Source organism: Alosa alosa, chromosome 1, assembly GCF_017589495.1.
Source record: "Alosa alosa isolate M-15738 ecotype Scorff River chromosome 1, AALO_Geno_1.1, whole genome shotgun sequence".
NCBI classification, from domain to species: domain Eukaryota; kingdom Metazoa; phylum Chordata; class Actinopteri; order Clupeiformes; family Clupeidae; genus Alosa; species Alosa alosa.
The window spans coordinates 10,403,023-10,419,270 of NC_063189.1; the positions used below are offsets into that span (position 1 = coordinate 10,403,023).

The 16,248-nt window shown below is 42.1% G+C and overlaps 1 protein-coding gene across 3 annotated transcripts in view; it reads left to right on the forward strand.

Annotated features, from left to right (window-relative positions):
• Nucleotides 1-16,248, forward strand: part of spidr (scaffold protein involved in DNA repair) — a 55,787-nt gene that overhangs the window by 27,514 nt on the left and 12,025 nt on the right. For all 3 annotated transcript variants that reach the window (XR_007194190.1, XM_048248935.1, XM_048248941.1), the window contains exons 9-11: nt 3,526-3,754; nt 4,063-4,289; nt 14,040-14,198. Coding sequence is in view for 2 of the 3 variants with exons in the window: in XM_048248935.1 (XP_048104892.1) it covers nt 3,526-3,754; nt 4,063-4,289; nt 14,040-14,198 (615 nt within the window). In the remaining variant the exon portion in view is untranslated. The remainder of the gene's footprint in view (nt 1-3,525; nt 3,755-4,062; nt 4,290-14,039; nt 14,199-16,248) is intronic.

The window sequence follows — 16,248 nt, forward strand, 5'->3', positions numbered from 1 at the left end:
CCTCGTTGGCTAGCCTAGCTAGCATAGTTATTGCTGACGTTAGAGCTACAGTAGTTAAGTAGATATAATATAAACCTAGTCCCAATTATGTCTTTATATCCTCATTCTCTACTCTAAGCTATTTTCATAAATAATCTGTAAGATCGCTTGTACCTTCATCTGTGACCGGAGGCCACTGTCTAACATAATCCCAACTCCACTGGTTACCTGTCAAATACAGAATTCATTTTAAAGTTTTGCTTTTTGTTTTCAAAGCCCTAAATGGGACGGAACCACAGTATATCTGTGACCTTTTAAGTCCCTACTGTCCTTCTAGGCCACTAAGATCTTCCTCACAACATCTTCTTTCAGTCCCCAATGCAATCCTAAAAACGAAAAGTGATTTTTCTGTTGCTGCCCCTCGACTCTGGAATAATCTCCCCATAGAAATTAAGTCCTGTCAGTAGTTTTAAATAAAATTTAAAGACCCATCTATTTTCTTTGGCCTTTAATGTCCATTAATTCTAACCTGAGACTCGCCAGATTAATTTTTTCCGCCTAGCTCCACTCATCCATCTGGGACCAATCCATTGGAGTGTTGCTTCAGAAGGCTGGGCCTAATCAAAAAATGCTTGCATATGATTGAATAAGCCACTTCACTCCGTCATCTATTGACATGCTACTTGTGCAACCACTCACATCGAAGCCAACCCGTGACGCTGATAACAGTCTCACAGTCGCTTCTACGCTATGTCACATCTATGAAACTCCCGCCCTGCGTCCTGATTGGCTCTACCATACAATCTCGTGCTGAAATCACTCTCAACGGAACCGATCCCAGATGGATGTGAGTGGAGCTAGGCGGAGCTAAGCGGAACAAATTCATCTGGCGAGAGTCAGGTTACATTAATTCTCTTCTTCTTTAGGGATTTCTATTTCTTTTCAGCATTATATTAACTGCCATCTTTAACTTTACTGTACATTTTGCTCTAGGCCTATAGTAGTAGTTTTAGTAACCATATCTTCTTTATCTACAATCATATTCAGTTTTATCATTACTATTATTCTTTGTTCTTTTATTTATTTTTTGTCATTTATATTTTGTTTTATTACTGTTTTTATTTTATTTCCGTGAGCACGTTGGGTCAATTGCATTGCGTTTTAAGTGTTAAGTTATATATGACTTGACTTGACTAACTATCCAACTTATCCAACTTATATTGCTCAGTTAAAAATCAAGCTTCTATGATGGTGTGGAAGTGCATTAGTGCCTACGGCAAGAGCTTCTTGCACATCTGACAAGGCACAATCAATTCTAAATGATGTACAGAGGTTTTGAGCAACATATACTGTCATCTAGACAATGTCTGTTTCAGGGAAGACCTTGAATATTTCAGGAAAACAAATGGCGAAATTAATTCTGCCCTTATTTAAACAGTATTTCTCCATAGAGGAAGAGTACAGGTGCTAAAATGGCCTGTCACAACTTTTTTTTTTTAGGACCAAATTCAAAACATACATATACATATAATTTCCATGAAATAATCAAATTGGTCATTTTCAACATTTGATATGTTGTTTATGTCCTTTTTGCAGTTAAATTTGGGTTTATGAGATTTGTAGATTATCACATTCTGTTTTTATTCGCATTTTACACAACGTCCCAACTTTGTGTTGTGGTGTTGTAGCATCGTCACCCAGCAGCATTCATATGAAGCATGTTGTCAACACAGCCTCTCAAGTCTCAAGTTGAGGGGTTGCTCTCAGGACAAGTCTCAGGTTGGCCTACACAGAAGTTTCCTTCACTTGTTTCCTTTACCCATTCCCCCAATCTCCTCCATCCAAACTAGCCCGGGCTGGCTTCCTCGATCACCCACTTAGGCCAAACAGCGACGCACTGAGGTTCGCTGAGTTCATTCCATGGAACACTTTGGTTCTGGTTTCATCCCTCACGGGCAAACCTCCAAATCCACCACGGGGCCCAGCTTGTTTTTGCTGATGACGTATCTAAATACATTTTCCCAGCTAAACGGCCATACGACGCTCTCGGGGCAAGCAGAGACGGGTCTGAGCAGAGTCCTGCCCTGGCACCCACCCAACTCATCGCCCCAAGGTGCTCTCACAGCTCCTGACTCAAAGCAGGACCTGTTAAAAGCACCCTGCCAGCTTAACCTTTGACAGTTTGAACAGTTTGACAGTTCCCTGTTTAATTAAGATGAACCTCACTGAGGTTATATAGGGGATTATTGGATAGTCTGTGCCTGTCCCAGGTCTGCTGTGTGTGTGTGTGTGTGTGTGTGTATGTGTTTTTTGTTTTGTTTTGTTTTTTCTGTTTTTTGGACATGATACAATGTGGAAATGACTTACACATATAACACAATATATTGAAATAAGTGGAATTGTATGAAAATCATATTCTTTCAAGCCATGTCCAGGTTTAATTTTTTGTGTTGTTCCATGAGCAGAACATCGTTTGTCAACAGACTTACCTGAACTGCACCAGCTTTGACTGAATGACAGTGATTGTGTGTTCCGCTGGGTACTGAGTGTGGGAAGGATGTGTGTACGTGAGTGATGTGCTTGTTGATAGTTAGACATGTGAAGGAGGATCGTTATCTATGCGCCTGCGAGTTGTGGCGTCTTGACTTGCATATAATTTTAATCCTAGGGGCTCACCAAGATTCTCTTTTGTGTGATTTTATCAGTTATTGTTTTGTTTTCCAGCAGCCGACTCAAAATAGCCCAACAGTGGTATTAGTGAGTTGGAAAACTACATTGAGTGTGTCTGTGCTGGAGTCGGGTACCCTGGAAATCCAGAGTTCTCGCGAGAGCACAATTTGAATAGTGTCCGCAAGATACTCTGGCCACGAGCAATGATCCAAATTTCTTCTATCTCGAGCGAGAGGGACCAATCAAATCGGTGTAGGCGGGACAAAGGCGAGCTACACTGATGACTGACACTGATGAATTGTTGTGATTGGTCGTAGCGTTATCCAACTGTGTGCAGTGAGAGTTTCAAATGCATGCTTGGTGCCGCCCCTCGAATTGGGCCATTTTCATTACTCGTGGCCAGACCCTTAATCTGAAAGATTCCAGGGTCTGGTTTACCAGGCTAGGAGTTGGGCTCTTTAACAGTTGTGTGGTCTACACTACACAACACATGCAGTCTAGACAATACAGAGAGGTAGCCTGCACAGTAGCTACAGTCAAATGCTAACCGCAACGAAGAATAGATGCGAATGAATGTTTTGTTTTGTTTTCTTTTTTTTGTATGCATAATTCAAGCAGATAGATCAAATCACAGAGTATTTCCGTGTTGCCACAGTGTGGTTTGAAAATATGTGCATGTAAAAAAACCTAAAAGGTGTGTGGGAGTTTAAAGCAATTTTAGTGTTTTGCCCCTGGGGTTTTAAAAGAAAACAGCTCCATGTCAACTGTCTTGCAACCGATGGTTACACCAAATGCAGTGCCACTTGAAGACAGACAAAATTAATCTTTCTTTGTCACAACACAATTTGCCCGTCTCATCTCTCTCCTCACCATCAGGCAAACACTAATCATGGAAGGCGAAAGATGCCCGGTCATTCTCAACGCCCACTTCAGCCAGAAGGTGCTGCCCCTGGAGAGGCAGAGCCACATGGCGCCCAGCCCAAAGTACACTCCCCAGGCCCACAGGTGCCGTCCCTACCCACTAAACTGCTGCTTGGGGTTGTGGTTGGAGCAGAGTCAGGCCCATGCATCAACTGAGGGAGACGATGGCGGCAGCAGTAGACAGGTGTGTAGACTTGGTGCTGTTTGTGGTTTCATCATGCTCTATAATTTGAAAAAGCAGGCCCCACCTCCCCAAGGATCTGTCTCCACTTGAGACCTGCGGTACAGGTTCTGAGTCAGGTGTTTTTATGAAAAACCTTCCCAGGTTTTGTAGACTGGCTTAAGGAGCTTAATTCACAATTAGTGTAAGCACCAGAGTCGTTTCTTGTAGCATTTTGTTCTTCACCAAATAATGCATTAATCTAATCACCATATAATAATATATCTATGCTATAAGAACCTGTGTGTGTGTGTGTGTCCACGTCCACGCAGGCGGGTGTATGTGAGTGGGGGTGGCCTGAACCTGGAGGTGTTAGCGACTCCCTGCTGGAGGCGCTGGAGAGCCTGGGGCCGGCTGGGGCTCTCAGTCAGCGCCTGGAGGTTGTGCTGCAACGCGTCTACTGCCTCCACATCCCACAATCCTCTCCTCTCAGACTCCACGGCCTCTGCAGGTCCCCTCATGCAATCTCCCCCCGCAATAGCAGCAGCAGCACCTGCAGGTATCAGCATGACTGTTTTTATTGCATTCTTTTTCGTCTTTGTGTTTTTCTTCTTGTGAAGCCAGAGTTATTTTATGACATTACAAGTATCATCTTGATGAATCATGCCAGTGGTTTATTAGTCAGATATGAAGACTTTATGGTCAATTAAGCTAAGTTCACCATAATTAATAGGATTTTCTAAAATTAAATTAACAAATAAATACTGAATAACAATATAAACATGTCGGTTTTCGCTTCATTAAAACCTTCATATCAAAGTTGTATAGAGAAGTGCAAGATTAAATGTGAACGAATGAAATGCAAATGACTGTTACCATCATATCCATCAAGACTGATAAATCCTTATCTGTGAAATCATATCAACTTGGATTTAGCAGTATACTAACTAACTAACTAGGCCTAGTTATCTGTGCAGAACCAGCTTCTGTCCTCAGCAGTGCTTCACTATTATTTAGAGTTTCTGTAGAAAGCTTGGTTGTGCAGGCATGCACAGCAGCACCTGTTGGCCTGCTGTGAGTTCGTTTACTCGTGGTTTACGTTTGTGTTCTTGAAGAAAGCAGTGCGTCAGTGCAGGCACTCCTCCAGTTCTGAGGACATTGTCCTCTCCTTGGCAGCAGAGGGCGGCGAGTGGGGAATAGAGGGGGAGAGAGCGAAAGAGGGACAAAGAGAGGAGGCGGAGGGAGGGAGGGAGGGAGGGAGGGAGGGAAAGAAAGAGAGAAAGAGAGTGCTCTTGATTCTGTCAATTACCAACTAGCTATTGAGCCCCAACCCAGGACACAGCGTGCTCCTTGGCTCTTAGGCCCATATGGCACAGCGTAACAAACATGCCTAATGAGATACAGGACTGTCAGTGATCCACAGCCCCATGGACAGGAAAGGGAGGAGGCGTGGACAATGAAGAGAGAGAACAGTCATAAAAGCGGTAATAGGTGTTCATTCGGCAAACAATGTGATCATTCAAATGAATAATTTTGAGTGTTAAAAGTTACGGGCGTATCTGTCATTAAGTTTGAGTCGTAGAGTCGCTGTTCAGAAACAGGATCAAATGGGATCAGATTTGAACTTTGACCCGCAGCCTATCTTGGCCGTTCCACATGAAGGCGAGATTACACACAGGCTAGTGGAACACACTGGCCCTGTTCACCGCTTGCTGTGCTCTAACCTCCAACCCTCCTTTGGAAAAGAGGGGTGGGAGCAGGGTGGGGGTAGGGGGTGGGATTTGTTGTTTTGTTCCTCTGCTGAGTAATAACAGCATGGAGGTGTTTGTTGTCAGGGGACTATGTGTGCGAGGCTAAGACTGGCGCACACACACACACTCCCACAAACATAAACACGCGCACGCACGCACACACACACACACACACACACACACACACACACACAGGGGTTCACGTGGTGGGGTGCTATGGAAAGAGACTGTTCCAGAGTCACTTGACTGGTAACTGGACACCAGCCGAAGCAAAGCATGCTTTACCGCGTGGCCTTAAACAGAGATTCCACTGACAAAGTTCCCCTCCGACCCCCATGCCCTCCTCGCTGCTGCCCCTTTCCAACAGGGAAGGCAGTGGACTCATGGGTCAGGGGAGTAGAAAGGGGCGTTGCTACAGTTTAGCAGGAAGGTGGCAACACTGACGTCACAGAAGTAGTCCTTTCTTAACCTGACGTATATGTGGCACCAGAGAGAGTAGAGCAGCACTCCTTTCAGCTGGAACAGAAGAAACAAAATAAAGAATATAACTGCAAGCGGTGATTGTCAGGGGTCCAAGCCAAATGGCAAGAAGTGCCGCACAGCAGGATGAAAGTGGGTGCTGTAGCTCCCCCAATGGACAGAATCTCACGAAATTCGGTGTGCATCCAAAAGAATGTCATATTGATTGTGGGTACCAAGTTTGAATAGGATCGGACCTTTACAAGATACGATATAGGCAGTAAAGTCATTATAGGCCACGCCCCAAAAGTGGATTGATGCGTATCTTTGGAATGGAGCGACAAATAAAAAATCGGAAAAAGCCAGCCTGTTACGCTACCCTGTTACGAAGGTGATGTGTACCGGATTGCGTAGGAATCGGATTATCGGTCTAGGAAGAGATAGATTAGCTTCACTTTTGAGGTTTTTGTAAATGGCGGGAAAATGTGCATTATGGAAATTGGTGTGGCTGGGTTCATTGGATATAGTTCTGAAGGAACAACAGGGAAGAAGATTTTGTCAAAAATTTCATACGGTTACGGAGATATGAGCATAAGCGTAAATTTGCTTATAATCATTTTTGTCAGATCATGCATTGATTTGGGACCTATGATGAAAATGAAGTGTCTGTACCTACAGTATTACGGTTATGGCTGCAGACACAAATTTAGCGCCCCCTCCGGATGGAAATTCAGTGTGCCTCCAAAGAATGTTGTATTGATTGTATGTACCAAGTTTGGATAAGATTGGGCATTTCTGACATTGGCAGTGCCCCCTACAGACAGAACTTTAAAATCGGGCGACATATAAAAAAACGGAAAAGCCAATCTGTTAGGCTTGGTCTATAGATGATTTTTACTGAAATTCGTAGGAATTGGATCAACAGTCTAGGAGGAGATAGATTAGCTTCACTTTTGAGTTTTTTGAAAATGCCGTAAAAATTTGCCATGGTCAAATGTGAGTGGTTGACTTCATTTGATGCAGGAGTTCTGGAGGAACAATGTGAATTTTTGAAAAATTCCACACGGTTCTGGAGATATGAGCAAAAAATGTAAATGTGCATATTGTAGTGCCCCCTATTGACAGAAATAAAGAATAAAGACAGAAATTTGTGAGATAATGCACTGATTTAGGACTAATGGTAAAAATTTGGTGTCTGTACCTATTGGGTCATTCCACGTCAATTCAACCAGGGCCCACGCACTTAGGTCTCAAAAAGTTCTGAGAAAATTACCAGGTGTACCCATGTTACCTAGGAGACACACTGTAAAATTACTCTTATGTAAGATCAATACTTTCCAGGATACAGCCAGTTTTACAGGGGGAGGGGGTGTCGATTTTGTTCGGCCTCTTTTTTTTGTCAAAGTTCACAAGCCCACAGCGCAAGAACTAAACCATATAGGAGGCTCAAATTTAGCATGCTGGTACATAAATAGGAATAGTATGTAGCAAAATCGTCACATTTGGTCTGGATAATCCTGCATGGTCATAGCTGTCCCTCAAAGTTGATACAAATTTTATTGGAGTTTTTGGCTGGGCTCTGTTTAAGCCTTCAGAAGACATATTTGTACTCAACATAGGCTCTTGATTTATTTTCTTTACTGAGATAAGTAGAAACACTCTCACAAAAAACAATGAACAGAAAATAAATCATTTCAGGGTCTGAACAGCAGACCTTACAAGTCTAAAAAATAATTTTGGTTCTCATTTTCAGAGCACCTAAACATCTTGTGGGAATATACAAATATTTTTTAAATATTTTTTTCTTTATTCTCCATGATCTTTTCTTTTTTAAAAACACCAATTTGACTTGTCTTATGCAAATCTTTCTTTTCACTATCCACCCTGAACATGGGCAAAATGCACCATTGACATCAATATGTTTTGTATAGAGCTACCACAGGTTACTCTATACAACCACAGGTAACAGTGTGGTGACTCTATATAAAACATATTGATGTCAATGGGGCATTTTGCCCATGTTAAGGGTGGAAAATAAAAAAAGAAAGATTTGCATAAGACAAGTCAAATTGGTGTTTTCAAAAGAAAAGATCATGGAAAATAAAAAAAAACTATTTAAAACATCTTTGTATATTCCCCACAAAAGTTTGAGTGCTCTGAAAAATGATAACAAATGATTTTTCGACTTGTGAGGTCTGCTGTTCAAACCCTGAAAAATTTATTTTCTGTTCATTGTTTTTGTGAGAGTGTTTTTACTTATCTCAGTAAGAAAAATAAATCAGAGCCTATGTTGAGTAAAAATATCGTTTTCTGAAGGCTTAAACAAGCCCAGCCAAAACTCCAATAAAATTTGTATCAACTTTGAGGGACAGCTATGACATGCAGGATTATACAGACCAAACGTGACGATTTTGCTTGCTACATACTATTCCTATTTATGTACCAGCATGCACAATTTGAGCCTCCTACATGGTTTAGTTCTTCGTGGGCTTGTGAACTTTGACAAAAAAAAAGAGGCCGAGCAAAATCGACACCCCTCCCCTATAAAACTGGCTGTATCTTGGAAAGTATTGATCTTACATAAGAGTAATTTTACAGTGTGTCTCCTGGGTAACATAGGTACACCTGGTAATTTTTTCAGAATTTTTTGAGACCTAAGTGCGTGGGCCCTGGTTGAACTGACGTGGAATGACCCTATTACAGTTTTGGCTGCAGATACGATTTTGCTGCGGAAAAATAATATAATGAAAGGGTTAATAATCAGAACAAAAACAATAGGAGTCTCACAGCTTCGCTGCTTGGACCCCTGAAAATAAGACACCCTATGTTATGTTTTTCTCCCCTTTCTATGTATGTTTGCACTGCACATACCTGTTGGGGCTAGACAAACTTTAGAGGCCTAGAGAAGGGTCCCTGACAAGCGACTGACCAGAGGTCAATATGTTGCCATGCGTGTTTCTCTTGCATGCATGTATCTGAAGGTCACGATGACTGAAACTTCACAGGATTTCTATGTAGAATATTATCGAACTGAATCTTTTTTGACATCTGTAGTTCTTAAGATAGCACTTTTAACACTTCTATCCCACTAAGCCCCACCACTTAGCGGGCAAAGCCTCCTCTTTTCACTTGAAGACCATCACAAGTGGTGCTGTCACCTTTATTTCCCCTGGCTTGAGGGATGGGTAAAGCACTGACATTTACCTAGGGGAAACCAGACACTGTCCATACAGAGCTTTGGATGGGTCGTCTCTAATTGTTACTCACAGTAGTCACACTCTACCTGAGTAACATTAGATCATGTTGGCTTCCACTGGTTTTTCCTCATCTGCCCTGACATCAGTTAAAAATGATGACCTATTTTTATGATTCCATGCTTAAATAGGACAGATGTTGTCTGCACACACAGATGCTACCTCTTTAAACAAGACCGGGCAACAACATTTCTTAAGCCATGTTTATATCTCCCAAAAGCCTTGATTCTTCATTTGGACCAAATGGATGTAACAGTTGGTTGTTGTAGATAAACAAGGGATAGCAGTGGATATGAGCCTGCTCAACAGCTGTATACAGATGGACGTGTTTTCTAAACTCACAACCTGCTTTAACAAAGTGGCTCATGTGATTATGATTCTGATAGTCTTGGTCCTCAATGAGAAATCACCACTGGTATCACCAAGAGGCTTGCTTGTTCTCATCTTTTTTGTAAACTTTTGTTAATTTTTTGTGTGTGTGTGTGGGGGGGGGAGGGATCCAACATCCTCAGTTCCAGTAAGAGCTCAAACTGAATAAACAAGCTGAAAAAGAAGTGTGTGCTGGGCCTGAGGAGGGGCTCCTTGGATGTTTTCATGCTGAAGTGGGAACACAATGTGCTTGGGAGATCTGGTTACATTGGCAGCTCCCCTGCCATTGGTTCACAGAGTGGCGGAAGGAAGCCCGCCTCCTTCAGACCTGCCAATGAGACACCTCTGAAGAGCTCTCTGTGCGTGGGGTGCTTGCTCTCAGTGGGGCCGTGTGTGTGAGAGAGAGAGAGCGAGAGAGGGAAAGATCGAGAAAGAAAGAGAGAGTGTGTGTGTTTGTGTATGAAGGGAGAAAGTGAATGTGACTGCGACTGCGCACTTCTATTTGGACAAGCTCAATGGATCTGCACTTCCAGGAAGAGCTCCTTAACTGCTGAGAATTCCTGCCATTGCTCACAATAACAAATTCCAAAAACCAGTCAGTGACCAGGCAGCCCTGACCAATGACAAGAGACACTCAGAGAAGTGAAGATGCTTTCAGGATTGAGGAAGTGGTGTGGGGGTGAAAGCATGGTGGGTGGGTGGGGGTGAAAGCATGGTGGGTGGGTGGGGGTGGGAATAGGATGGGGGTAAGTGGGCAACTGAGGGGACATAGAGAGAAGAGGTTGTTTATATGGACTGGAGTATGCACCACAAGGCCTCCTCACTCTCTTTACAGCCTTGTATCACTTTCCCGCCTAGTTTCCCTCACAGGCCCTCACAAGCCTGCTCTGTCACAGATAGGCAGAGCGTCTTGTTTTCATTTTTTAATTGGCTGGCCAATGTGATTTGCAATGTACCAAGTAATGTGCCGAGTGTCAATAAAATTTACGGTATGTCTTCTCTGCACTGGCATGACCGACTTGTCAGGTGCCCAGACTTGAGCTTTTCATCCTCATTCCAAGTTTCATTCTGTTTTTTGTTCCCATATTGATGCCTGATAGACTTCTTTCCACATGACTGCACGAACTGCTGTTCTCAAAGTATAACTCAACGTGTAGAGCTGTCCTTGACCATGCCAGCACAAGTGATGTCTGAGTAACTGGATATATACTGTATGTTAACACTCCTATATTTAGGTTCATGGTAAACAATTTAATATGAGCCTGTCTGTCTCAGAAGTAGGGATGTTTTTTTGTTGTGGTTTTTTATTCTTAAATGCCCAGTGTGCTGATTAATGACCCAAGCTTATAGTGTCTCAACATTAATGCAAAAATGCATGGATGTGTTGACGTAACATTGGTGTCAGTATCTTTGTATCAGTATTTTTTGTGGTTGTGTTCCACATTGTGATTTATTGCTGTGTGTCGTTGGATGCCCCAGAAGAACCCTGTACCTCTCTCTCTTCATCTGTTATAAAACTGGGGAGATGGGGTGTCTGCTTGTTATTTTCCTATACAGCACTTAGCATGTTAATAAATGTTTTGATACTGATATGGTATTCCATACGAGAGTCAAATATCACCTTTTCTCTTTATGTGATCCCCATGTTAGGACTGGCAACAAAGCCAAATGCTTCGGTTTGATATACAAATGATAATAGTACTAGTTATTTTTTTTATAAACTCTTAAAGTAAATCGTTTTAGATATGTGTCTCATTTAATATAATTTTGAGATACCCCCAAAGCAGTAGTGTTGGACCACAGTGATTAATGGTCAGTTCAGATGAAGCATAGTTTTGGTTTCCCTGAAACACAATTTGAATTCTTCATCATGGTACATGCTCTGAAATATCAAAATTATTTAAAACAATAATATATGATTAAAGGGCCATATTAAAACATAAAAACTCTACATCTATCCATCTCCTTTCCTTACCATGTTCCCTATTTAGACATCAAGCATAAAAGGGTTAAGCAAATAAGGTGGCAAAAAGCCAACAGTTAACCTGTGCTGTGTACTCTGGGCTGTGAACCGCAGTGTTTACTTTTTATCTTGCCCGAGCACAGGTGCCTTGTCTGGACTTGAAAGCCTTCAGCAGCACACTCCCTCAGCCCGCTCCCTCTCTCAGTCCGCCCTCAAGCACCCGGGCAGGAACACTGCCTGCGCTGAAGGCAGAGCGTCTCACTCGGCTCAAGTTCTTCACCACCACTACCTCCAGTCTGATCTGTCCTGGCCTCCCTGTCATCAGCAGAAAAGCATGCATTGGACATACTGAATGTAGTAAGGGGAGCAGGCGGTCTCTGTCATGTTGTTCACTGATTGGATTTGAAATTGCTCACCACCCCAGCCCCCTTCCTCCTTTGTGGTAGCATTCATTCCTCGAAAACTTTAAACAGATTATGTGGTTATGAGATGACAACTGCAAATTTGCGGTCATCAAATGTTGGATAGCCACTGAATGTCACTACTGATTAAATTAAAAGTCTGATTGAACTGTGTTGTTGGTTCACTCATGGACACAAGCAGAAATCAAAATGTCACTCCAAGCATGCATTAATTACAATCATGACATTGTTTTAATACTTGTAAATGTTAAGAGAACCATTCATCCTTCTGATGTACTGCAGATTATTCTTGGAGACTGTTGTGCACTTTGGAATGGCTTAATGTACTTTACCAGGTGTGTCATTCTTGACTCAGGGAGAGCTCTCTTGTAGGGCTGGGCGATATGGCTGAAAACTGTATCACGATATAAGTATTTCATATCAGTCGATATCGATAATTACTGATTTCTTTTAATCTATTTCAGATAAGGACCAGAAGGGGGAATCTAATTAAACACTTATTTTAAACTTAACCTTCCTCTGATTTTAATCACCTCAGTTATCAATCAAAGCAAACAGGGAAAAGAAATAGCAACACAATCATAAAAAACACTCAAATAAATAAATGTGCACATAAGTCTGAATGAAAAGCAGTACTGGTTGAAGCCTGGAAATATTGTAAACAAAGTAGCTTACTATCTAGTTTATCATAGTCTACTGGTCAGACTGTTCAGTTTCCCCACGTGTGTTTAAGTTTCAAATGAATACCTTTTCTCCTTGGAACAGGCCCTTTGAGTCTTGGAAAATACTTTTCCATTTGCATCGGGATTGAGATGATTAGAATTTAGCAGTCAATTTGAATGCAACAGTTTTTAACAAATTTCTGCAGCGTGTTAATGATGCTAATCGGATTTAATAGCAATTTAGCCAGTCGTCTTGCACGATGGTGACTGTTTAGATTACATGCTGAGGAGGGATGCGCCTGTTGAGAGGGAGAGAGAGAGCATGTACGGGGCAAGGACTTATTGAGAGTCTGTGTTGAGGTAGGCCTACTTCTATCGCCTACTCTGGTAGAGTTGCACATACTAGCTACAATGCAAGATATATTTAGCCTATTAATTTATGGACAACGTAAGGCGGGAGGTGTGTTGCTTTTAATTATCGAATGTTATATCGAACGTATTTTTTATTGATATCGATTACATGTCTATTGCGATACATATCGCTATCGTTTTATCGCCCAGCCCTACTCCCTTGATAGAGTGCTCTCTGAAAGCTGCGGCCTAAAACCCAGCAGTCTGGTCAAAAGAGACGTCGAACTACATGTTCTTGTGTTTTCATAATTATTTGAGAACATTCTCTTGTCCTTTTTGGTTTGCTCCCATGGGGTTCTGCTGGTTGGGTGTCATGAGCTGATGCAGTGCAGAGCTCGGTGCCAGAGGGCTAATTCTCGCATAATGATGCACAAGGTGCTGGGCGAACAGTTCATAAAGCCATCCGCAAAGCCCCTTCATTCATTTTGTCTTGCTGACATTTCTGTTTCCAAGGTTCAGGGTTTGGAATGCAGCTCACTAGGCCAAGGGTTACCCACTCCCCTCCTCCAGGGTCTCCAGGGTGACTGCACGACGTCTCCAGCCTGGCTCCACGCATGGCGTCCCAGTGCTCCACGCCTGCGGGGCTCCGGCTGGAGCATGTCCACAAGATAATATTTCAATCAGTTACTAATTACTCTTTGGCGGCCCAGCGGATTCTTCAGTAGTCAGCCAGCCAGGCAGGCAGAATGGATAGGTGCCTCTTGTCTAAACCCAGGGCCAGGGTTTTCACATTGTTAACTTACGGTCAAAAAGCTTAGTGGGAAACTCCACTGCTATGATTCACAGATCTCAGTGTCTTGACAAGCTAACACAAATCACCAGCAAGGTGCCTCCATATAAACAAAAGATATTTGATGTCAGAATGTTGTTTTAACAACACGAATGTAAATGGAGATACACTTCAGAATTTTTTTTTTACCAGATCCTAAGGCATTGTATACAAATTGACTCATGTTAACCCACACATGCGGTGAAGTTGATTACAATGGCCTCTTTGTGTGTGTGTGTGTGTGTGTAGGCTGTGTGTGCTGGTGCAGGATGCCTGGGGCATGTTCAGTGAGGTGCAGCTCCAGGCCCTGGCTTCAGAGGAGCAGCTCCAGCTCTTCACCCAGCAGTGGGAAGGTCGGAGCTGCCAGCTACAGGGGGTCAAGGTGCTGCAGCGCGTCACCAGGGACAGGTGAGAGAATGGAGGTGTCTATTGATAACACATGTACCACATACACATACTCAGACCAGGTAAGTTTATATATAGCATAGTCCCTTTCATAAAACATATACTATAAACAAGAAAAAATTAAGGAAAACAAGTGACTATACAGTATGCTGTATATGCACACACACACACACACACACTGTACGCTCTGTACACATGCTGGAAAATAATGGTGGCCACACAAAATATTGTCACTTTGGGCACAATTTGGAAATTTTCACTTAGGGGTGTACTCACTTTTGTTACCAGCGGTTTAGACATTAATGGCTGTGTGTTGAGTTATTTTAAGGGGACAGTAAATGTACACTGTTATACAAGCTGTACACTGACTACTTTACATTGTAGCAAAGTGTCATTTGTTCAGTGGTGTCCCATGAAAAGATATAATAACATATTTACAAAAATGTGAGGGGTGTACTCACTTTTGTCAGATACTTTATACATATGGTGATATAGACAAAGACAGTAGGGAAATGAGGGAGCAATCGAAGCATAGAATAGGAACCGTTTCTCTTAATAGCTGAAAACGGAATCCATGGCATGTGGACTCTCCTGGTCCTCGGAAAGGGCTTTTGACACGCAGTGTATCAGTATCGTCTGGAATGCATGTCTCTCCTCCTCAGAGGCTGTCTGTGCCTGTCACACAACACAACACAGTGCAACATTTATGTTTATTTATATATATATTTTTTTTAAATATATATAAATGAATCTTGTACAATATGTTTGGATACCTGAACTTATCGTCACCATTATCAGTAGTAAGAGTTCAACAGTGCGTCATTAATCAATGGGTCATTGACCTGAAAGACATAAAACAAGTATTCCCGAAGGAAAGTCCAAAGTTCATTGATAGATTGTAAATGGGTGTCGCACATAAATGTGTGATAGTACTGTCCTCTCTGTGATTGATAGGATCTGTCATTGTTTTAACTAGCACTGGTAAGAACTGGTGGCCAGGGGATAAAAGGAAAAGAGAGGATCTCAGTGGAGACCAGAGAATGACCTTTCATGCTGCATTTGCTCTCCTTTGCCATCATGCAGACAATCTCGTGCTAGAAAATGTTTATTTTAACTAGAGTGCAAGTTATGTAGAATATGTTTGAGAGGAAAGGTTAGAAAAAAGTGAAATCTTGTACCGAAATCTAAGTCCAGATTATAGATCTTAACCATTAGAGCATCATTGTAAGGGCATTCATTTTGTTCTACTGGTGTGCGTGCTCACACACACACACACACACACACACACACACACACACACACACACACACACACACACCCCATTAATTGTGTTTGTGTGTGATGATAAAATGATAAAAAAAACAATACATTTCACTGATCTTACTTAGAAGAGAATAGGTCAGTGAGTTATTTTTACTGCCGAACCAGCCAAGGTTGTAGAGCAGGTTCTATGGTTTTGGTGTTGGAGAGGAGAGAAGGAGAGTACTTGTGAGCTGTGGAACTGGTTTTGAACAATAGCTCCATCATATCGCTGATCAACAACGAGTCTGCCCATGTTAAGGACTCAGTTTTCAGCAAACATCCCCAGACAAGTTGCTGTATTTTGACTAAAAGAATGGAGAGTTTAACACCAGGATTTGATAGATTTATCTTCAGTTCTCTTTTTTTCTACTCTCTTTTTTGTTCCTGCGGTTTAATCCCTGGTACCTTTGTTCCCTTTTACGTCTTGTGACATCTGGCAGTTGCCATGTTCCACTTTATGTTTTACTTTCTTGAAAGATGAAGCACGTGTGTATGGACTTCACATCCATAAGCAAATTCTGAAGCTATTCATTCTCATTTAAGGGCCTGGCATTTAAAGGTATTAAGAATACAGTCTAGATAGATATAGGATAGTTACTATCTTATATAGTCAGAGGTGAATACTAAATTATAAATGCAGTAAATTTGCTGACATTTTGAATCTCCAGAACATCAATAAAGTCAGTGCCAAAAAAACGACATTTATAGGGCGTAGATAAGGAGCGTGTCACACTGCATTTTATGAATCTTG